The 23,122-nt window shown below is 51.3% G+C and overlaps 2 protein-coding genes across 3 annotated transcripts in view; both read right to left on the bottom strand.

Annotated features, from left to right (window-relative positions):
- Crmp1 (collapsin response mediator protein 1) overlaps nt 1-8,399 on the bottom strand; it is a 53,794-nt gene extending 45,395 nt beyond the window's left edge. The window contains exon 1 of one of the 2 annotated variants that reach the window (XM_041636544.1): nt 7,937-8,399. In XM_041636544.1, coding sequence (XP_041492478.1) covers nt 7,937-8,317 — 381 coding nt within the window. In that variant the 5' untranslated portion in view covers nt 8,318-8,399. Of the gene's footprint in view, nt 1-4,331; nt 4,566-7,936 lie in introns of those variants that run through there. The other variant, XM_041636545.1, reaches the window with a different exon arrangement.
- A 4,422-nt stretch (nt 8,400-12,821) lies between these two features.
- CUNH4orf50 (chromosome unknown C4orf50 homolog) overlaps nt 12,822-23,122 on the bottom strand; it is an 85,355-nt gene continuing 75,054 nt past the window's right edge. The window contains exon 13 of the mRNA XM_041636571.1: nt 12,822-20,260. Within this exon, the coding sequence (XP_041492505.1) occupies nt 20,174-20,260 (87 nt within the window). The 3' untranslated portion in view covers nt 12,822-20,173. The remainder of the gene's footprint in view (nt 20,261-23,122) is intronic.

Here is a 23,122-nt window from a genome sequence, read left to right as displayed (position 1 = left end):
TTCACTTTGTAATGAACCCATGAAGCAACTGTTACAAGGAATTCATGCCTGAAATATCAGAACGGTTACAAGGAATTTATGCCTGAAATATCAGAACTGTTACAAGGAATTCATGCCTGGAATCTCAGCACTTGGGAAGACTAAGCAAGAGCATTGATAATAAAGGTTAGCCTGAGCTACAGAGTGAGTTATAGGATAGCCTAGGCTACATACAAAGTGAGATAGATCCTGCGTCAAAAAAATTTTTAAAAAAATTAAAAGAACGGGTGTTCAAAACTGCCATCACTTCTGTGTCCTTTCTGAAAACCTCCTTAAGAATTTGGTTTTTTTGGTCTGCCAAACTTTGTTGACTCCCCAAGGGAGGCCTTGCCCCTCTGAGGAGTGGATGGGAATGGGATAGGAGGAGACAGGGAAGCAGGATAAGGGAGGGGAACTGGGGCTAGTATGTAAAATGAAAAAAAAATGTCAATAAAAAAGACAAAAAAAAGAATTTGGTCATAATAGAAATATTTTTTCTTAGAATTTGGCTCACCTCTTCCTGCCCATAAACTTTACATTATTGGGATTTCTGCCTCTGTCGTGGATGGCTAAAGCTCAGATCAGCCCACGGTGGCCCTTGTGTGCTGTCCTCTGCTCTTCCTGGGTCCTTAGTGCTCGTATGAGGCTTCCAAATGATTTTCCAAATTGTGCAAGTATCCAAATCCTTTGTGCAAAGACTCAGGGAATAAGTGAACAGCTACTCTAGATGAAGGTCCCCTTTGGGATAGACAGCCACATGCTTCAAAGGCTGCTTTTTTTGTTTCTATTTTCCCCATATGTTTTATATTAGAGTCACAACTCCAGCCTAATATGAGTTTCTTCCCTGCCTTCACTGTTTGATTAAACACATACACACACACATTTTCACACTGCCATATATTCACATATACAAACACACACCACAAAATGCCCATCCAATGATTTTTCTCAACAACCAGAACACTCCACTCACTCTGCCTGTTTGAATGTAAACTTGAACATGAATCTTTCCTCCTTAGCCCGATACAAGAACCCTGACCCGCCACTGCATACCTTCGAATCTTACTTTCCTCTTTGGGAAGCAATGATGATTGATAATATACCAAGGCTACCCTATTCCCATGGTTCTAAGATCTGTGTGGAAGATAATAGGAGTCCGGTAGACTACAGCAAGGGCTGCAAGTCCCATTGTTAATAATAACCAGAAGCACCATAGCAAGCTCCCTGACTTCCTCCTGCACACAGCTGAGCAAGCACACACACACCCTGTGGCTTCTCTGGGAGCCCAGAGCTTCTGCAAGGCCAGGGAGCCCAGTGCCTTTGTTTGCTCAGAGCCACACCCAAGATACTGTACTTGCTAAAAACAGTGGGCACCTGTAAATAGCTTCAGCTATGTTAACTGCCCCCTCCCTGTCTGTGCTATTCATTACAGGAAAATCCACCCATGAGAGAGCTTCATCAACATTTTAGATAGCCCCTCGGGATAGAGACTAAGCGTGTGTTTCCCATCTTCCTTCTCCATCAGGCCAACCTGTCCATCATCTCACGAAGGATTGGGATACTTAAAAGAAGAAACGACTCCAAATCATAGCCAATCAGAGTAAAGCATTTTTCTAGTTCCATCTTCATGTCTGTCCATAAGGTGCATGGCCTGTGTGCCCCTGTGCTCCTTGTTCTAGTACACACCTCCAGATTCCCCACCGAAGCCTAGATCTCCATCTCTGTGGATCTCTCCCCATCAGAGAGATTAATGGGCCCATGGGGTGACCCAGCACCCTGCAAAAGGGACCGGAGAGTGCAGCTGTGCTCTCTGCTTGCTTCTGTGCCCTGAATCTTGAGTCTTCCTGCACCTCAAGCTTCTCCTCAGACTGACTGAAGCACCTTTGACTTTTCCAAGGTTTGCTTTCAGTGTGCAGAAAAGCCACATGGCAGCCGAGGTGGGAACCCATAATACTGGCTTTTCTCCTGCCTCCTCCAAGAGCCACCTCCTTTACATACCTGCTGAAGTCGCCTGCAGACTCCTTACTCCCCTTCACTATACCCACCTTTTATGGCCATTTGTGGATTGGATGTCAATTATTGCTAACTGTGGGAGCTAAGGCCATTTCCTTCCCACTGTCCCTATGTCTGGCAGAGACCAGGCACTTGTTATAAACTACCCAGTAGCTGCTGGAGGGCGGGTGAGGGCTGTAGCATCTAGAAAGCCACAGTGGCATTTTAAAAGGGGACCTGATCCCCCATCACAGCCTATGTACCATTAGCAAAGGTCCCCATGTATAGGAAGGGTTCTTACCTTCATATCCAGCCTCTAAAGCTTGCTATTTCCTCTTAAAACCACAAATTTTTGTGGTTGGGGCAGACAATGTGCTTCAAAGGAACAAGTGCCTTCTCATAGGCCTTTTTAAGTAACTGAGATACCCTTTCTGCATCTCTCCTCACCATACTCGCTGGAACCACTCCTAAAGTTAGCAGAACATCTCTGCGATTGTCCCACAGGCTAATCGTCTACTTTGCATAAAGGATTAAAGCAGCAGACAGGCCAGCAGTACCCTTTCTTAAGTCAAGGGTGCCAATACACTAACAACTCTGCCGGGATGGCCAGGCTGCTCATGAGTCTTGTGGGGGTACCTGCTATGGATAGCAAAGCACTGGGGCTCAAAAAGCCACCATCGCAGGACATATACCCACAGCCATCTGGTGTCAAGGCTGAGCCCTTCATCTTCACTAAAGAAGGTCACAGCAGGATGGCCCTACAGCTCAACAGACTGAGAGCCATAGGAATGACTCCAAAGGAGCCCTTCCCACAGACCTGCCTAGCAGCCATCTGTTGGACTTCAACCTGAGACACTGGCACCCTTAGATCTGCTAGGAGCACACAACACAGAGGGACCCAAGCTATTGACTCATTAGTCCCTGCACCAGGCCCACCTTATCACCTGCCTTAGTTCCCCTGGCAGGGGCCCAAGATCAGCAGGCCCTCCCGCAGGAACCTGCTCAAATAATCCCAGGCTTTCTTTCCTCATTGTCTCCCAAATGGCCACCACATTCCCTCCAAGGACCTCTCCCATCTACAGGGCTTACAAAATGGATAGATATGGTTCTGCCTCCATAGAGTCGCTTCTGTAGATAGGAACGCAGCAGAGTTCTGCTGGTGAGAGCTGAAGCTGGGTTCAGGAGGGGTGAAAGCCAGACAGGGAACCAAGTCTCCTCCCACCCTCCTTCTCACCCATACTCACAGCCTATTTTTCCAGCCTCCCCCTGCTTCACAGCAGCGCTTCCCTGAAAGGACCTCCCTCGGACCATAAAATTAGCAGGGTGTCACATTTGACAGCTTCCTAGGAAAAGTCAGCACCCACCTCTAACCAGAAGCTGCCTTGCAGGGGCCCTGGAGCTGCCCCTGAGCCAGAACCCTGCATGAATCAAGCCGAGTCTCCACCTTCAAACCTCAAGATTACCCCTGGGAATGCCAGCTCTGGGAATCCCGCCTCCCAGCACCAGGATGCTCCAGCATTGCCACCCCAGGCTCTGGGCTGCCATCTCTGGGCAACTGTGTGCTGGTTCTAACACCAGGCAGGAACTCAGTGGAGGATGTAGCTTCTGACCTCATCACCCTTAGATCCCAGCCTAGACAAAGCTTCTAGAGATCAGGGCTCCTTTGTTTCCGGCCACACCCAGGGACACAGCCCAGATGTTCAGCCTACACTACTACCCCATTTTCGGGCAGCTCAGCCTTTGCGGTTAACCCTTAAGAAGCCGCAGCTGCCGGTGTGGATCACTGGGATATTTTTAGCTGCAGTGAGACATGGGAGAGGTGCCTCTCCATCATGGCGCAGCTCCAATTCCGGCCTTCCACTCATCAGTTAACGAAGAGTGATGAACCGCATCTTTTTCCTTCCTCTGCAGGCTGCAAGGTGCAAGGGAGGGGTGCTGCAGGAACCAGGTGCACTAGGCCGGTCAAACCCCCTCCATCCTAGAGTGAGGCCAAGGGAGGGGGCTGGGACCCCGCGCCCCTCCCTCTTTTGTTCAGCTCCACGTCCTCCTGGCCACGCCATCCTCCCGGCACAACCCGCAGAGGGAGGGGGCTGCACGCCCGCGGGGAGAGGGACCGGAGACTCCAGCCCCGCCCTGCCATGAGGGGCTCCCCCTCATTGTCCCCAGAGGGGGAGGGGGCGGCCTCGGCGAGACGGGCCCCGCCCCACTCGCGGCGACGCAGGAAGCCTCCGGGGGCGCCCCTGCTGTCCCCCCACGGGTCTGGACCCTGATGGCGACCACCCCCAGGCCACAAAGCACCGCGGCAGGGCGGGGGCGCTTACCGTGATGTGCGGGATGCTTTTCTTCCCCTGATGAGACATGGCCCCCCTGGAGCCCTCCACCTAGCTTCTGGAGCTGCCGACTGTCTGACTCGTGGGAGCAGCGACAAAGGCCCAGAAGGGATGGAGGAAAGGACAGAAGCTCGGCGACCACCGCTGCCCACTCCCCGCTGCTCGGCCCGCCGCCGCTGCTCCGGCTGCCTGCACCTCCCGGCTTGGCAAGGAGGGCGGGAGGAGGAGGGAGAGGCAGGGCGAGAGGAGGGCGCTGAAGACAGACAGCTCCTCCCGGTGGCGGCAGCAGAACCGGATTCGCCCCTCACGGCTCGAACCAGGAAGCGCTTCCCTTCCGATCTCCCCCACTCCGCCCCCGACCCCCGCCCAGCGCCCTCGCCTGAGCCCCGGCATTGCTCGCGCAACTAGGAGAATCTGCTTTTCAGTGTTTTTAAAAGCAAGGAATGGCCTTCGGGCGCACAGGCAAAGGCTTTGGGCAAAGCCACAGGTGTCTCTGAGTCTCTGTCGGTAACCTGTGTTTGGAAGGGAGAGTGGACCGGGAGCCAACACTCTCCCTAATTTCTGGAAGCAGCCTTGGCCCTTTAGGGTCGCGCTCAAGGATTCCCCCTCCCCTCGCTCCCCACTATTCTTTTCATGGTCTCTGTTTCTCCATCCCCTGAATGGGCCTTTTCCATACCCAAACCCAAGCATTCTTTCACGCTGTACCCTTGAGTAGTCCACCTTAGTCAAGGTGTACTCATTTACTCATTTTTCTGGGCCCATCTCCAGGGTCTTCACCTCTCTCTTTACCCTCTCCATTTCCATTCCCGCTCAGAGGCATTGCAGCAAAAAGGACTAGGGCAGCCAGAATCCATGGGTCATAATGGGCTCTGACCCTTCAGCCGCTCTCTCCTCTCAGTGTCCTGTCATTGTGACCAGTAGCTTGACAATGAGTGCTTGGAAAGCTAGAACTGACACCAAGGTCTCCACAGCTCTGGGGACAGGGGGAAAAGGCGGTTTTCCTACCTCTCATGTGAGTATTTAAAGCCCAGAGGACCCATAGTCCCGATGTTGCTCTGGGAGAGGTAAGAAAGAAGGCAGGACAAAGCTTGCCAAACTTCACCAAGAGAGGACAAAAGATGGAGAGGGAGCCCCAGCAGACCTTAAAGCACTGGGCAGCTGCCCCCAGGCAGGAGCAAGCCATTTCCCTGCCAATGAGCTCATTTCCTGCCTGCACAATTCCCTCCACTGACCCTGTGCATAGACACTCTCCTCCACTTCCGGGTTGCCACGGAAGATGAGGCGTGAAAAAACCTCTGGACCCTGCTGGGGTCTGGCATGCTGCACCACAGGAAGAAAGGCGGTTCCCTAGTCTACTGAAGGAGATCAGGTGGGGTTACAGGCTCAGAAAGAACAAGCTTATATCTGGGAACCCATTAAGCCATGATTCCCCCTTTTTACAGATAAGAAAACTGAAGCTTGCAGAGGTAAAATTCCGCACATATACAGAGATAAAAATAGCATATATTAGCTGCCGCAGGGCAGTGTCTGGAAGCCAGATCAATGCGGGTTCCGTACTCATTACGTCCCTGTTCTGTGGCTCCTAAATTCTCATTAATGACCGGAAGCTGCGAATGGCAACGGCATCCGTCCAACTGACACCTGGATTCCCTTCCTCAACACTAAATAATAGGTTCCAGCACCCCGGCATTCCCTAGGGCCAGCCAGAGGGGTCTAGGCAGGCAAGCTACCGAGAGGGGTTGGGCCACGTGCAAGTCAGAGGGAGGAGCCATGTTCGCGACTAGCCAAACAGATTGCTGCTCCCAAGCAGACTTTGCCGGTACAAAGCGCTGCAGCCACCGGCCTCTGGCAACTGCAAACGTTGCGCCTGCGCCGTAGAAACCCCTCCTCCCTCCCAGAAAAGAGCCTTATGGGCGGGAGATGGGCCAGGGCACCCTTTGCCGAAGAGTTGAGGCCAGCCCCGGATCCCCAACCTTCTGCAACCCAAGCCCTGCGGTCTCCAAAAAGTAAAGGGGCTGCGAGCTCTTTCGCTCCACAGTCCCCACCAGCGAGTGCTTTGGGAGAACTCGGACGCAGTCTTTTGTCCAATCCCTAAGAAGCCTGGGAGAAAGGACAGAAGGGACCTGGGAGGGAAGAACACAGGAGCAGGCGAAGCGACCAGAGTCCAGAAATACCAAGGCACAGCTGCCCCGCCGGCCACGGCAGAGCTGGGGACAAAGCTAGTGTGGATGACCCTGACCACCACCGTCAAGCCAAGGTCAGCTCCGAACCAGGCACAAAGAGCACTCGCCTCCTGGGTACTACCCATTGAGGGAAGCTGAGCAGACTGCCACTCTCGGGTCACAGATGGAGGCAGCTTAAAGAAGGTGAAACATCTTGGCTGGTTCCAGGCGGTGGCTGGGTTTCGGAACCCTGTAGCTCTGATGGAGCCAGAGATCCTGTTTCCCACGCGAGGTCCTACTACCAAAAAGGAGATAAAGGGATAAGGAAGCCGAGGCTCCAGCTAGTTCTTTGCTCCTCACCCCTCAACCCCCAGATTCAGGACCACGGAGAGCTCCCAAGTAGGCGTAAAAAGCCAGAGGCAGGGATACCACCCTCAGACCAGTCCATTTCCTTCTCCAAATCGCTAGTACAGATTACAGTCCTGTTCAAGATCTCCCTCCCTCTTGCTTCATTTTGTGACTCTCATAGCGTTAATGGGAAGAGTTAAATAATTAAGAATGATAATAAAACTCAACAGCAAACATTTATTGATCTTTACCTGGCACTTAATTCTAGAAATGAGTTCACAGCTCGCCCCAGCCTGGGAACTTCTGGAGGGTGGGGCCAAGCTGCCTAGCCAGACAAGCCAGCACTCAAGGGAGAGCTCCTAGCTTTATTCCAACTTCTGTTTCCCAGGCACGTGGCTCTGACCTCACCCACCCAGTCCAGGACTCTTCTGTCAGTCCAGCCGTGTTCCCTGGCAAATCGCAACTTAGGGAAGAAAACATATAGGGCCGAAGCCCTGGTCGTGCCTTTCCCTGATGTCCCTCCCCACTTTGAGAACTCGGGATTCAAATCCCAGATTTCCTTCCAGTTTGCACATCCAGGAGTGTCCCTGAATGATTTCTAACTGACCGCTGTCCAAACCCTGGACTAAATCGTCCCACAGGGAGGGTCGGGGTGCAGTCTTATGAGCAGAGTCATTTGGTGAACCTCTCCCAGAGCATAAGCACTTCACAATCACTGAGGAGAGAATAGATGTTTGGAGAAAGACAGAGAATGCTCTCTATTCACAGAACCCCAGAAAGAGAAATGAGGCTTAAATTCATTTTACAGGTCCCTTAGCTGCAGCTGCAGCAACTTACTTCCCCTCTCAGAACCCGGTTCTGGCGTTCTAGACCTGAGAGATTCCTCCAGAGTCCAGAGGCTATGCTGGCCAACCCTGGCCTAGCGTACAACCTCTCTGAACCTCTTGTAGAATAAAATGGGGGAGGGGCCGTTGCAGTCCCCCAGACCCTGGTGGCAGCGGGCCCTAGCACTCGCCCTCGCGCTGCCCAAGCCCTGGGTCTCCAAGGGCCCCGCCCCCACGTCCGGCCCACGCGCCCCGAGGGTACCTGGCCATTGTCCCGACCGAGGGGCAGGTCGCGGGGCGCAGGGCATCGGATGCGCAACGCCGGTGGTCTGTCATCACGGTCGCCTGGCGAACTGACGGCAGAGCCAGAGGGCTCACTCACATCGCTGGCGGTGTCCTCGCTGCCGCCGGGGCACGGCAGGCCCACGGCGTCGGGCCGGCCAGCGCTGCGTGGCGTCCGCGCGGAGCCGCGGCGGCCCACGCTGTAGGCGTCGAAGTCGATGGTCTTGTTCTCGTAGGCGCCCTCAACAGCAGCGAACATGCCGCCGTACTTCTGGCGTGGGGTCTGTGCCGCGCTGCCCGGCCGCGCCAGGTACACCGGTAGGTCGTCCTCCGTGTTCCACGCGCGCCGCCGTTCCGCCATCCCCGTGCCCGGCGGTCAGCCCTCTCCACAGCTGGCTCCGCGCTGCGCGCCTCGGTGCGGGCCCGCGGCGGCCCAAGAGCGACTGCGGTCGGGCAAGGAGGGAGGGAGGGCTGGGGCGTGGCCCACGAGGGGCGGGGTCTGGGCGGGGCGGGGCGGGGCCTGCGGTGACCGGGGCCTCCACCACCGCCAGCTACAAAGGACCGCGGGGGCGGGGACCACAGCCGGGCTGGAGAGGGTGGTGACGTTCTGGAGCCGCAGCACGGAGGGCGGGCGGCGGAGCCGCAGTGCCCTCCACACACCCGGCTCTCTGCCTCCTAGAGGAACGCAGGGTGCGGACAGAGATGGGGTGGGGGCGGTGCGCGCGCGCACACCACACACACACACACACGGTGAAGCTTCACCTCATACACAAGAGTTGCACAGGCATGCTAGTACATACCCAAATCAGGTACCTTCAGACAGTGGACACACCATGGACACACACAAACCAGAGATTCTCACTCTCAGACAACCCCACCATCACAAAAATCAGAAGTTAAATGAACTTGTGTGCACAGTCAGAGGTATTCACATCCAACCCCAAACTGGCTTAGTCAACACTACTACACTGATTGCCTAAAAGGGTCTGGTAGTAGTGTAGGTGCTGGGGACTGGGCTAAGTGTGTAATGAAATCCTGTTCTCAAGGGCCAACCTTCTAAGAGGAAATGATACAGGAATGTAGCATGCAGAACTCGGGAACAGGTCCCTACTGGGCAGCAAGGGGGCCATGTTAGTATTAACTCCCAGATGCTTGTACGTGAACCAATGACCCACACACGTGTCAGATACAGACTCCAAAGACACCTCTGGCTGGACAGTTTCCACACAGTACCAAGGCAAACACACATACCAGCCTGTAGACTGCTGACAGGGAATCCACACACATCCCCACCAGACATGAGAGAAGTGGGAAGAGCTAGAGGCACACACACAGCAGGCAATCATCCGGCCAACAGCCTCCATCTATGGGCATCTCCTGCATCCTGAGTACAGTCCACTCTAGCTGTGCCTGGAGCTTGATTCTGGAGAGTTGGGGGCTCCTCTAACCAGGAAGAAGTGTGAAGACTTAGGGTTTCCCCTTCTCAGAGGCCAGGCAACAGTCACTGTCCCCTCATTTATTCATGACTTTTTAGTCCCTGGGGACCCTGGAATCTCAGCTGTGCTTTCCGGATAGAAGACTCACAAGCTGCCAGCCCCCTAGGCAGACAAGTCCAAACTGGCAGTCAGGATTGGAGGGAAGCAGTAGGAAGCCTGATTCAGCATCTGTCCTTTAGTTGGCTTCACTGCGCTGGGAGCTGTCCCTTCAGCACCCAAAGAAAGGTTACAGAACTCTGTGAACAATCTTGGAAAATCCCAGGTAGACAGCACAATGAGCATGATTGTTGAGATGACCGCCTGAAGACTCTACCACATAGGTTCTACATCATCTGATACCTTGTATTCATTTGAAACCTGGACCAAGGCAGTCTGTGTTGCAAGTGGGGTCCTTCAGTTGTCAGATTGAGAAAATGGAGAAGCAAACAGTTGCCTGCCAGGTCCACTTCACTTGGCTGCCTGCCCCTGTCTGCCTGGGACTTCATGATCATCCAAGGTCAGTGCGCAGTTGGAAAGTTTCTTCCTCCTCCACTCACCCATACTCAACAGGGACCAATGCTGGAAACACAGGAAAGCATTTATAAAGTCTTTGGCCTCAGGAAGAGTCTTTTCAACGGTCACCATTTTGGGGACACGGTCTCTCTAGCCTTGCTGATGGTGCTGGGAAACCTTATTGCTTTTTAAGAAAATCTTAGGCCTGGAGAGATGGTTTAGAAATTAAAAGCACTTGCCACCTTTCAGAGGACCTGAGTTGGGTTCTCAGCGCCCATGTCAGGTGGCTCACAACTGCTTGTAACTACAGCTCCAGGAGAACATACACCATCCATTTCTGGTCTCTGTGGGCACCCACAAACACACCCACACATACACAGAGAGAGGGGGGAGAGGGGCCACACACATCACACAGATACAAAAACAAAAGTAAAAAACAAAATAAATCTTTTAAAGGGAATAAAGGAAGGGGCTGGAGAGAGGACTCAGCAGTTAAGAACTCTTACTGCTCTTGCTTGTTCCTACACTGACATGGAAGCTCAGCAATGCCTGTACCTCCAGTTCCAGGGGACATGACACCCTCCTTTGGCCTCTGTGCTCTCTGAGGTGCATGCGGTGCACATAAACTCATGAAGATTCACACACATACAAATAAATGAATAATTTTTTTTAAAGAAAGAATAAGTGAATAGATTTTTAAGAAAGAAAAGAAAGTCCCTTCCCTCGGGAGAAAGAGCCAGCCAGTTTGTGAACATAGAGGGCGCGATGGGAGGAAGCACTCATTCTGTTTCGGCAGCAGCGAGGAAAATCAGTTTCCACTTACCAAGTGTTTACCACCTGCCTGGGGCACCCTACCAACAAGAATGCTTTGTGCACCACCCACCCTCACTCCCACCCCCACCCCCGCAAGCCTGAAGGTGCTATTTTAGCCTCATTTTCCAGATTAGGAAAATGTGGCTGAGAGATTAAATCCTTTGCCTAGAGGCACAGATGGCAAGGAGACTGTTGGGATTCTAAAACATAGTCTCCTGCTGAGGCTGCATTCTAACCATCAGCCCTTTCTCTCCCCAAAATATCTGACTGAGGTGGTCCCTGGGGAGAGGAGAGAGAAAAGGACAATGGAGGTACCGTCAGATGAGTGTGGACATGGGAGTCAGACTCTTGTCCTTAGTGAAACCTTGGTCATCCAAGACAGCTTTTGGGCGCCACTGTGTGGTCACTGTCTGGGCCAGGCATCTCTCCTTCCTCCCTTGCAGAGCAGAACATCAAATGCTGGCACTGTGTATTCTTTGTAAATGCTCTACTTTGTGTACCATTGACTCCTTCAGCCAGGCCAATGGCTGTTGTGCTGAGGAGGCCACATTGTAAACCTATCACTCATGTGCTCCAGGAAAAAAAGTAGGTTGGGACACCCTCTAGTCAGGTTTGTTAGAGGCCTTCCTGTGACATCTCTTCAGTCAAAGTCAGTAAGGTAAGTGGAGCAGAGAACTGGGGGCAGAAAACAGAGGCAAGATCTGAGCTAAAAATGTACCAGTAGCTAGCTGTCAGGGAGCCGGGGACAGTGGCTGGCAGATGACATCCAGGAGACTGGATCAAGCCCATCCTGTGGTAGACAGCTATGACCTCTCAGTCCTCCAAGGAAAAGTTGACCTAAATCAATAATACCAGAGATGTGAGAAAACCCAACCTTGAGCTCACCCTGGAGACTGTGCAGCCTTCCAGGGCACTGACAGAGAGGGACATGTCAAGAGTGTAGCAGAGGGGACAAGCCCAACGCCAGACGTTTTGTTTACACAAAATAAATGCAAAAATACAACTTATCAAAAGAAAATTTTGTTTGGTATAGTAACACATACCTTTAATCCCAGCACTAGAGAGTCAGAGACAGTAGGGTCTCCGTGAATTTGAGGCCAGCCTGGTCTACATAATAAGCTTCAGGCCAGTCAGCGCTGCACAGAAAGACCCTGTTGGAAGGGCGGGATGTTTTTGGAAAATGGAACTGCAATGTATTGTCAGAGGTATACTGCTCTTTGTCAGTCTTCTAGCCAAAGTGATGGGCTCATCTGAGATGTGAGAAATTCAGAGAGGGCAGGGGAGCTTCCTGCAGTGAGCCAGAGATATGCAGCCAGGCCAGTATGAGCCACAGAACCAGAGTTCTAAATACCGGCCTTTTCCGGCTGCTCCCACCCAGAATACACTGCACAGAAGTAAGCTGCTCAGTGATGTTCATACAATCTCTCGGACCCATGTATTAACCTACATGCCAATTGAGGATTCAGGGTGTGCTTAAAGATCTGGAGATGAAGAGGATGTGGGAGAATATCTTGGTGAAAACAAGAACAAGAGGCCAAGGGACAGAATGAGATGGCACTGTAACAGCAGGAGCAGAGAGAATGCATGCTGCAATCCTGCCCTTGAAGATGCAGGAGGAACCCCAAGCCAAGCCAGGCAGGCAGCCTCTCCACGGAGGGAAAGGCAGGAATATGTATTCTTCTCTGGAGTCCGAAAGAAATGCATTCTACCAACACTTGGATGTTGAGACCCACTTCAGGCTCTGAATGCCAGAATTAGAAAAGACGTGGGGGGATGGGATCTCATACCTGTAATCTCAGCACTCAGGAAGTAGAGGCAGGAGGACTTTGAGTATAAGTAAATGTAAAAGTGTTGGCTTTTGCCATTAGTCTCTTGGCCAGAAGAAATTAACACGGTAGTAATGGGTATTATCCCGTTGTTTGTACTGAGTTGATTGGATTCACAAGAAAATAGTTTATTTCCCACCAGAAAAGGAGAGTCCTGAACTCATTGCCTTTTACATTAGACCAGGACCTCCAAAATTCAGTAATGAACCCATCACCAAACACTAAAAGGGAAAAAATACTTTAATCATGAAAAAAGCATATGTTTGAATGTACAAAATTACACAAAGTATACATTTCACTAACATAGAAAAATACTTCTGCATAACAAGAGAACATCCTGCTCTAATTTACACAAGACGTAATTATCATCAGAAATCCTGATGGGGCAACTGAGCCTGGGTTACACAGGTCTGAGTGGTGATGGGAGGGGCTAACAAATACCCATCACTCTGCTCGCCACACTACAGGCACGGGACAGCCACTGCCAATCCCTCGGGGTCCTGCTGGATAGCAACCAACAGGAATGGGTTCTACAAGTCACTGGACCATGCCTCTGTGAACCAGAGTGGTTCACCGGGAGAGGGACATGGTGGGCCTGCCAAAATTTTGACCCTGGGTTTATAACACAATTGTGGAAGAATCCTTTTAGATTCCAGCAGTGGGTTGTAAGGTTACTGTAAACCAGCCACCTGGCTGGAATGTGCACAATCTCTCAAAAGCTATTGTGTTTTACATCTGTCCTGTGATTTCTGCTCCTTCCTAGTTCTCACTCCCAAAGACTGAGAAGACCAGGGACTCTCTTCAGCAACCCAGCCAGTGATTCCTATTCCCTTCCCTCACTGACCATGAAAGGCTGGTTGGGAAAAACCTAAGCTTTAGTCCCCAGCTCAAAGGGGTAGCCTGTGCTCTGACTTGCTCAGGGGTGTCTGCATACAGATTGCTTCCAGGGGAATGACAGAAGTCCCTGGTGTCCGTCAACATTCTTTGAGTGTTTTCAGAAACATAGACTAACCCTCACACCCACCTCCCCGCCCCCCGTTGCCCTGGAGAGGCTCGGAGAGTCAGTCTGAGCTTCCACAGCAGGTTGGTGGCCCGGCCAGAGTTTGAGCTCAGGGTGTGGATCTGGCTTCTCACTAACCCTCCCACCTCTGCTGGCCTGGCACTTGGCCCAGTGAAGACTCTAAGTGAGAATTATCCTTGACCTAGCTTCCACTTCCCCCACCACTAGTCCAAGGTCATATTTACACACGCTGTGTTATATTACTTCAGTTGGAAAGGAAAAAGATACAGAATTGAAATCAAGTTTTCAGCCATGTTTGACAATGAATCTCATCCATTCTTTGTTTCTCTTTTGCTTATCATTAAAGATTCCATCAGGTCACCCTTAGTCACGGAAACAATCACCCAAAAACCATGCTTTTGATGAAAGCCTTACTCTTGCGGCTTGCTTCAGTCTTCTCATGATGCCAGAGTCAGATTGTAGGGCAGCTAGGATTTATGAAATCAGAGCATGAATGAAGATCAGATGAAATGAAGAAAACACTGCCCTTCAATCTCATGGTGCACTTACTTAGTCCAAATGACTTTGGGCCCAAGGTATGAACCTTTTCTAGAACTTGTCATTACAGGGAGAAGGGAGCTAAAGGTGTCAGCAAGACTCTGGGGTTTCCCCTTCTGCTTCTATAAGGCACCAAAGAATCTCAAAGTATTTATGCCCCAGCCGAGTGGAATACACTTGGCCAGGGACACCAATGCAGGAATGGAATTGCTGCCGTTTACTGAGCAATTGGTAGATTTGTCTCTCATGGCGTTTCTGGCCCAGAAGACTTCAGGATGCAAGGAAGATGCCAGAGGTACCTTACATTCCCTAGATTTTCAGGTAGTTCTGCAGTGATTGGCCACCAAGACCCCATCATCAGGACTTGTCACAGGGAACTGAAGGTCATCTCTCACTGTGTGTTCTGGCTCCACAAGACACACCGAGTCTCACAAGAGCCACAACAGTCAAGTCACCAAGCTGCCTTGTGGTCAGAAATATTTCAAAGATGGGAAATTCCTACCTGCACGCTTCTTTCCCGGAGGACAGTAAAAAATAAATACAATGGAGCACAGGAGAAGCCCACAGTGTCATCTGGGGCGGGAATGGGGGGGGGGGGAGGGCGACATTGGTTCACTGTCTGAAAGTGGATCGTTTTCTCTCCAGCTGCCTCTCTCAGAGCTTCCCCAAAGCATCCTTGATTGGGTCCCATCCAGGACAACCTCTGCAGGTGAGCTGAGCAGCCACTGTCTCAGCAAGGAGAACACACGGATCATCGGAAAGATGTCAAAACGGTCTAGCGCCCTGTTCTGACAAGCTGAGGCCTCGTAAAGGTTTACTTTCCAAGCCAGGGGTGGCACACGTCAGCAATCCCAGTACTTGGGAGGCAGAAGCAGGGAATCAGGGGGTACAAAACCAGCCTGGGCTATATAAAGCCATGAGAGTGTCTCAACCTCACCCCGCCCCCCCCCCCCAAAAAAAATGAAAGAAAGGGAAAGAGGACGGAAGGATAGGATGAAGAAGGAAGGGAGGGAAGGAGGAAAGTCTCACCTTCTAGCCCCTCCACTTGGAAACAAGCACAAGCCATGAGTCTCTTTTCAGGCAGCTCAGATCTTATAGGAGGAACAGTCCCTGAAATTATTAACCTCGTTTAATCACCTGCAGAGCAAAGGGAAAGCAGGGCACTCCTGTGTGAGACCTGGGTCCCCATCCTCTGCAGTGATGATGAACCAGACTCACAGATGAATCTCATCACAGATGGTTCAGGAACATTTTTACCAGACAATTTCACACAACCCAGGCTAGCCCTGAACTCTGGATCCTCCTATCCTCATCTCCTGAGTGCTAGATGAGAGGGTAACAGGCATGTAACAACACACCCTGCTCAAATCATGGTTTGTTGTGTTTTGTTCTTGAGTATCTGTAGATCTCAGGGAAGCTTCAAACTTGCTATGTAGCTGAAGGTAAGTTGATCTCCTCATCCTCCTGCTTCACCCTCGGAACGCTGGGATCACAGTAGTTCACATGCAGGGTGCCGGATGGGCCTCACATGCCAGCCAAACTCTCTACCAGCCGAGCTGCATCTTCAACCCCATGTTCATGAATTTCTGATCAGTTCTGTTGGTCTGAATGTTGGGGAAGTAGGGAGATGCCAAGTCAAACCCCGCTTGCACAAGTCCAGCCATAAAGTAAGAGTTCCAAGCTATTCCAGGACTCCGGACTTCCCAAGGAGGATCCCACATATGAATTCCACAGAAAAGGAGGACTCGAACTCAGTCTCGGTGTTAAATGATGCCATTCCCATTGAAACCCACAAGAAAATGAGCCACATCCTCAATCAGAAGCAGCTGCACCATGGCACTGCTGGGCAGTAGTCCACAAGAGATCAGAACCGGGTGCAGTCCCATCTGGGGCCCCTTGGCTAAATATGTCCCAGTTTAAGTTTTCTGGGCTTCACGAAGGAAACAGGTTTACACAGTGAATCCCAGTCTTTCTCCAGATTCCACAGTGGATGCTCCTGGGTTGGCCATCTCAGTCCCTACACTGCTGACCTGCTGGGGAAGGACAAGAACATGGCCATCCTGAGTTTACCACCCAGTTCAGGCTGCAGAGCTATCCGTCTCCACGGCGGCTGCCACACCTCCAGCGTACCTATTTTAAGCATACTGCCTCACAGTTCAGGGGAAAACGTTGCCATGCCAACTCCCTGGCTGTTGTTAGTCATGATCTATGAATGTGTAGTACAGCCATCTGACAGGCAATCCTTCTCAGTCCAGGGACATTTTCCAAATCATCTCAAGGCAGACAGATCACATAGGTCACAGGGCACACAGTAGGTATGCTATACACGCACACCAAAGTATCAGCCTGAACAAAGCACCTTTACTGTGCTCAGGTCTGCAAAGCACTTCCCTACCCAACCTGTTCACTGGTGCCCCTGGCAGATGCTGGTGTGGATGGCTGTGTTAGGGCTCAGACTGCCAGGTGAGAAAATGGGCTAGGGGGGTGTCTTCAGTGTCAGAGCTTCAGACTGCTCCCTGCAGCCTTGTGGCTCTGGCTTTAAATCCTTTCCGCCCCTCCTATGCCAGGTGGTCTCTGTCTTCTAGCTAGCACATGAAAGTCAAACAGCACCAATCTGGTCTTTTCCCACAGAATGTAAGTTGACAAGAGCCTTTTCCATCTGTGCCCTATCTCATCCAAAGCCCAAAGGGGAAGAGGCTAGGCTCTGCTGGGTCCATGTCTGACCTCAAAGGATCCCCCATGTGTGGTCCAGGGGTGCCTCGAGTTAGAGGATGTTTCATATGTCTCCATCCAGGCTTTGGAAAAGAGGAAGCAACAGCATCAGTGTTGAGTGGGAGGGGAGACCAGTGGGACCCCAGGACAAGCAGACCACTTAGAACTTGGCCCAGGAAGACAAGAAGCCCCCCATCCAGCCATGGATGCCCCTTGAAGGCAAAGTCATGGAGAAGGACTATTCAAATGGAGCATGTAGCAGAGCCACTGACAGCTGGCCACAGTGGGCTCCTGCTGCAGGGGCTAGCCTGGCTCTTAGTCAATGCCATTGGTTGAATCAATAAATAAGATCTGGAAAGCATTACGTCACGGTGTCACATGCCTGTGAGTTCCGGAGTGAGCCAACAGGAACTAAAGGCCCCTCCTTGTGGAAGAAGTATTTGGAGAATTGTATTATAGAAAGAGGACCTCACAGTATAGCCCTGGATGGCGTGGGACTTACTTCAAACACACAGATATCTACCTGCCTCTATCTCTATCTCTCAAATGCCAGGATAAAAATGAGTGCCACCACGCCAAGCACAGGCTTTGCTGATCTTGAACTATAAAACAGATACCTTCTAAGTCTATCTTCCTGGTACTGGGAAGACTATGCAGATGGCCCAGAGGAGACCACTACAGACTGGTTCAAATCAGGCAGGCACATCGAAAGCCAGGGTGTTCCCTAGACATCTTGGCTTTTTCTGGGAAAGTGATGGGAGACCTCAGAAGTGACCCCACTAACTGGGAAGCAACAATTAGGGAGTACCTGGTATATGCCAAGTTAACTTCCCACAGGCCTCGTGAGTCCCGGGAACGGTCCTAGGTTGTGCAAGCATCCTTTTCCACTTTACAGCACAGGGAAGGAGTCCTGCTCCATGCACACTCAGCCTCCAGGACTAGCCTAAGTTGTTATCAGCACCTTCCAAACACACTTCGCCCTCTGTCTTAGCTCCTCCAGGCTGCCAGAGAAAGGGCTCTCCCTCCAGTGTTCCTCCATGAGATAGACCGAATTGGGACTCAAATAACTCAGGGCTTTGCCCTGAGGTGGGGATGGGCAGTATGGGGCCCAGTCTATCCCAGGGGGCATAGTGGCATCACTCTCTGCCTGGGGAATACATAGGCTGAGGCTCTGATCCTTTCTGATATCTGCACTGCCACTACAACGTGCAGTGCTGAGAGACCGTCACTGAATCACGGCAAGGTGGCGGCCAGCTAGCCTTTGGAGTGGGTTGAGGAGAATAGTCTATTCCCAAGGCACCTGGACAGGTGTTTGCCATTGGAAGACAGCAGAGCAGCCTCACACAGCTCCCATGGTGGCCAAGAAGACAAGGAGTTGGGGGAGCAAAGTGACCAGATCCCACAGCTTTCTGGAGAACCCTAATGTTCTCCAGAAACTTCCTAGGGAATATCTCGGCTTTAAATGTTAAGTCAGCTTGTGAGTGCACACACACACAGGAATAAAATATATCAGCATATCTGAGTGCTCACCTTCCTAGCAGCACCAGTCCCACGTTCAAAAGATAGCAGAGATCCCAGTGTCACTGCTCTGTGAGAGGACAAATAATGTGGCCAATACATGCAAGATTGGCTTTATAAAGGGGCATTCTGCTGCGTAACTTAGCATGGGCAGGCTCTGGAGACGTCATACAGACCAAGAAGCTAGTTACAGGACACATGTTATATGAAGTCCCTAGGGCAATCAGACAAGAGAGACATGGAGTTGGGGTCGTCAGGGTCTGGGCCACGAGGAAGAGCAACTAGTGTGTAATGGACATAGGGTTTCAGTTGAAAAGACAAAAGAGCCCTGGAGATGGTAGAGGCAATGGCTTCGCAGCACTGAGTGTGTGGATGTGCTCAGTGCAGTGAACTGGAGGGATGAGATGGTCATGACACTGAGTTTATACTCTGTACCTTCAGTCTAATCAAAAACACAGCTCACAAAGACAGGGTTTTGATCAGTCCCTCCAAGGGTAGCCTGTGTGTCTACTGTGGGCTAGATTCTGTGTTTGAGCACATAGGTTGTCTATCACTCCTCCCTCACTGACCAAAGCCCCAGGTTCTTAACAAGCCCAAGAAATCCCTACTGAATTACCCATCTCCTACCCTCCACTTGGACACACAGCAGCAAGGCTAGGAAACTGGCTCCCGGAGGACTATCCAAGCAGAATCTTGGTGGCCCTGTATCTTCTGGGAGTACTTAGATCTCAAAAGGTCCTGTTGGATACACATCTGCCAGAACCAGCCAGCCCCATCACCTTTAAAGGGAAATACCCCATCCCTTCAAGGAAACTAAGCCCCTGGATAAGAACACAGATATGGGACAAGGCATTGGTATGGGTTTCTGGCTTGGCATGCTGTGACTACCTAGGGGACACAGTTGTTAGAAGTGGCCTGTGTTTGGATAAGCAGTTCTCTTTCCTCCTTCTGGAAGCAGAGAGGCTACCTGGAGCCTTTCCCATGAGTCAAAACCTGCTCCTCAGGAGAAACCAACAATAGGAGCTCATAACCGGGAGCGACAGAGCCATGATGCCAGACAGGGAGGTGCTGCAGCTGCCAGTGAACTGGAAAGCATGTGGGTGTGTCCACTACACAGATGAGGACCTGAAGCCCTTTGAGGTCAAGGGATAGCCTAAGGGTCACCAGCAAAGTAGGGGCAGAGGCAGGTATCTGGATCCCCTGTAGAGTTCTCTTCCCACCATGGCTTGACGCTGAGTCTGTTACTTCAAGAACCTGATGACATCTGGGGGGGGGGGGGCTCTCCCTAGACAATTCCCAGTACAGGTGAGACCTCCATTCAGCCTGGGACTCTGTAGAACCTCCATGATGTCCAGATCATCACCAAGGTCACTTTATAACCATCCTCTGCAGGCCTCATGACCTACTTCAGGTAGAAGAGACATCAGTGATATGGTGTGTGCTTTGAGACAGCAAGTCCTGAATGACATCAGGGAGGTGAGCAAAAGATAGTTCACAAACACCATGATGCTCCAACACAAGAGTCACCATCCTGAAGTGTCAGGATGACTTGCCATCCATTATACATGGGAGAAAGACTCCCCAAACAGGTTAAGAAAGAGACATTCAAAAAGTTAAGCCATTTGTGCAAGTGACACAGCCAGTCAGGAAACTCCAAATCCCAGGGTCCTGCCATTGCTCCACACCAATGCCAGGGACTTCTGAGGCTCTCACCAGCCTCGTGCGGAGAGACACATCCCCTCATGATGACCGGGACAGGGTAGTGACGCGGCTTGTAACTCAGCTCTTGAAAGGACTGTAAATCACAGAGCCACCTCTGCTCCATTGGTCACCTGGGACAGCCATTCATCTTTGCCAGCATGCTGTGCCTGATGGTGCTGTCTTCTTTCCTGTAACAGGGAGAGCAGGGAGATGAGTCTCTGGAGGGAGCAGGCTACCCGTGTGGCCACAACTGAGGGCTGTCCAGATGGGCCAGCCTTCAGATTGCTTGAATCTCCACATGCATAGGGCCTGCAGGACAACTCTCCAGATGCTCACACTTGGAAAAGAAGCTACGTGGTGTTTTCAGAGAGCAGACTTGTTACTGGGGTGACCGTGAGCCATGGGAGTTCTATGAAAGTGTTACATAATCAAGTCTGGTGCACACAGGCTTTCTAGTGTTCATAAGGCCTTCGTGGAGGCCAATGGTCCAAAGAAGGCTTGAGAACTGACCAAAGGAAGAAAGCAATGGGGTCTCAGGGGCGTATTTACTGTTCTTTTGGCAGAGTTATCAGATCCTAGCCTCTGCCAGGCCTGGTGCCAGGTTCAGAGGATACAGACAACCCTGTGGTGGTTCCACTGAGCTGGGAGAAACAGTGAGAGGTGGGGAAATCACAGCTGTACTGAATCAGGACAGTTGCTGTGGGTGCAGGAAGGAACCATGGAGGTAGCAGAACAGGAACATAAATGAGAGGAGACTGCCAGGCAGCCTGGGCAAGGGTCCTGTGGAGAGAAGCCAATATGGTGAAAGCTGAAAAGAGAGGGGCTGTGTGGCTGGAGGAGGGAGAGGTGCTGGGCATGATGAGGGTTAAGAGAGGAAGGAGAGATAAGAAAGAAAACTATGGGGATTGGTGAATACCTAGAGATCGTGATATCTGGGCAGAATATCAGAGACCCATAGGAGTTTCCTAGGCAGAAAACACACAAGAGGCTGGAGATAGTGCAAACTGGGTGGGGTTTGGGAAATGCAGGCTGGAGAGGAGCCTGTAGGGAAGCTGCCAGATTCATTCAAATATCTGGGCAGTGTGACAGCCCAGAGGGAGACCCCTGAAGAGTGATACCCTGCCAGAGCAGAGCATCCCCGTGCAGTTCCGTGGCCAGCCTCACAGCTGACATCACCAAGGCCAGCTTTGCTATGATGCTGAGGGTCTGTGGAGTTGGACAGCAGCAGCACAGTCTGAGCTGCATCCCTCACAAGACTGTCATCCCCAGCATCATCCTCAGTGCCCAGTCCTGTAGTGCAGATCTCATTGTTCTCTCTCTCTCTCTCTCTCTCTCTCTCTCTCTCTCTCTCTCTCTGTGTGTGTGTGTGTAGGTGGTTTCAGACTGCTTTGCTTTTCAAAATGTATTTATAGCTTTCTTCCTGCGTGCTGTATCACATGTTGGGGGTGGGGAGTGAGACAAAAATAAACTCAGTGAGAATCCTTGACCTCGTAGGATCTCTGGGGCCAGAATTCCCTCTCCATCCGAGACTTTGTGGAGCTTCACAAGTGCTCAGGTCCTAGGAGTGTTCATAGCTCTTTGGACCCTTTGCACAGGGTAGATCCCAGAGGTCTGTATATCCAGAGGGGCCCATACTCTTCCCTGCTCCAAGCATTCTGAACCTCGTAGTCTCAGCACCTGATACTTGGGTATCACTGCATTGAGACGGGCTCCATTCTGAGCACAGAGCACAGTCCCTAGACAGAACTGAGTAATAGCCTCACCCCTAGCTTACACTGACAGCTCAAGACAGCGTCACCCCTAGGTTACATTATACACAGGGTTCATGCTTAAATTCTCACATTGATCTTGTGTTCACCAAAAAATATATAAGGATTAATACACAGAATTAATGAAGATCATAGGGTCACCTCCAAAGTCCATGTGGGATATTCACAGGTTCAGTTTCAGGATAAAATTTAGATTCCAGAAAGGATGTTAAAATGAGAAGCTCACAGCAGTCATTGTGTGTGTGTGTGTGTGTGTGTGTGTGTGTGTGTGTGTGTGTGTTAGAAAGAGAGAGAGAGAGAGAGAGAGAGAGAGAGAGAGAGAGAGAGAGAGAGATTGCATATACATGTACACACCCCTGTAAAGAAAAACGTTGGAATAACTTATATAAGACCTCTCTCATCAGGTTAAACAGCAGATAAACAAAGATAAAGAGAGATGTGGTGGAGAGAAAGACAGATGTGAGGTAACCATCTGGAATTCAGTAACAAGATAAAAAAGCTGTGGGGAAAAGAGTCTGCATGGTCAGTAGAGATTGGAGACTGTGACATCTGAGTTGAAACCCCAATGACCAAAGAGACCAGGAAACAAGGCAAAGGGTCCCCGGCATCAGAGTGCAAAGGCCCTCAGGTGGAGTAGAATCAACCAGGTGCCTCAAGGACAGAGAGAAGGATCCTTGGGCCCACTATGTGACAAGGGGCTGTAGGAAGAGGAAGAAGCTCAGACATGGACCGACAGGATCGGCTCCAGCTGAGGGCCCAGGACTATGGAACAGTGAGAGTGCTTGCCTACTCGCTGACCTGTTCCCCACTCTCTTTCTCTCTTTTACCTATTCACGCACTCATCCATTCCCTTTCTCCCTCACCTCTCACTCATTTGTTCCCTATTAAGTACCTACTACATGCCTATGTGTCAATGCCAGGATACCTTTGTCCTTGAGGGCCGCTGGCCGAGTGAACAGCAATGGCTACAGAATGAAGTCTTAGGAAAGACACTGGGGTGGTGGGGAGTGGAAGAAGGGAGGACCTGGAAGAGCCTCCTGAGATGGCAGGTGGAAGCCCGTGAAAAGGAGAGAGCACCCTGCAGGATGGCTGCGAATGTCAAGAGGACTCCTGAACTTGATACCAGGCTTCAGCCTCCTGGCATCGTCAAAAAAGAAGGGGGACATGTGTGAGCAGACCATGGTGGAGGCTCAGGCAGGAAGGCAACCACATGATAGGGAGGGAGAAACCCTGGGGTACCAGGAAATGAGGCCAAAAATGGGGACAGTAGTCTATGCCCTA

This window comes from Microtus oregoni, unplaced genomic scaffold (genome assembly GCF_018167655.1).
Source record: "Microtus oregoni isolate MIOR12 unplaced genomic scaffold, Mior012 000049F_ref0000343, whole genome shotgun sequence".
NCBI lineage: Eukaryota > Metazoa > Chordata > Mammalia > Rodentia > Cricetidae > Microtus > Microtus oregoni.
This window is presented reverse-complemented; position numbering and strand designations above follow the sequence as displayed.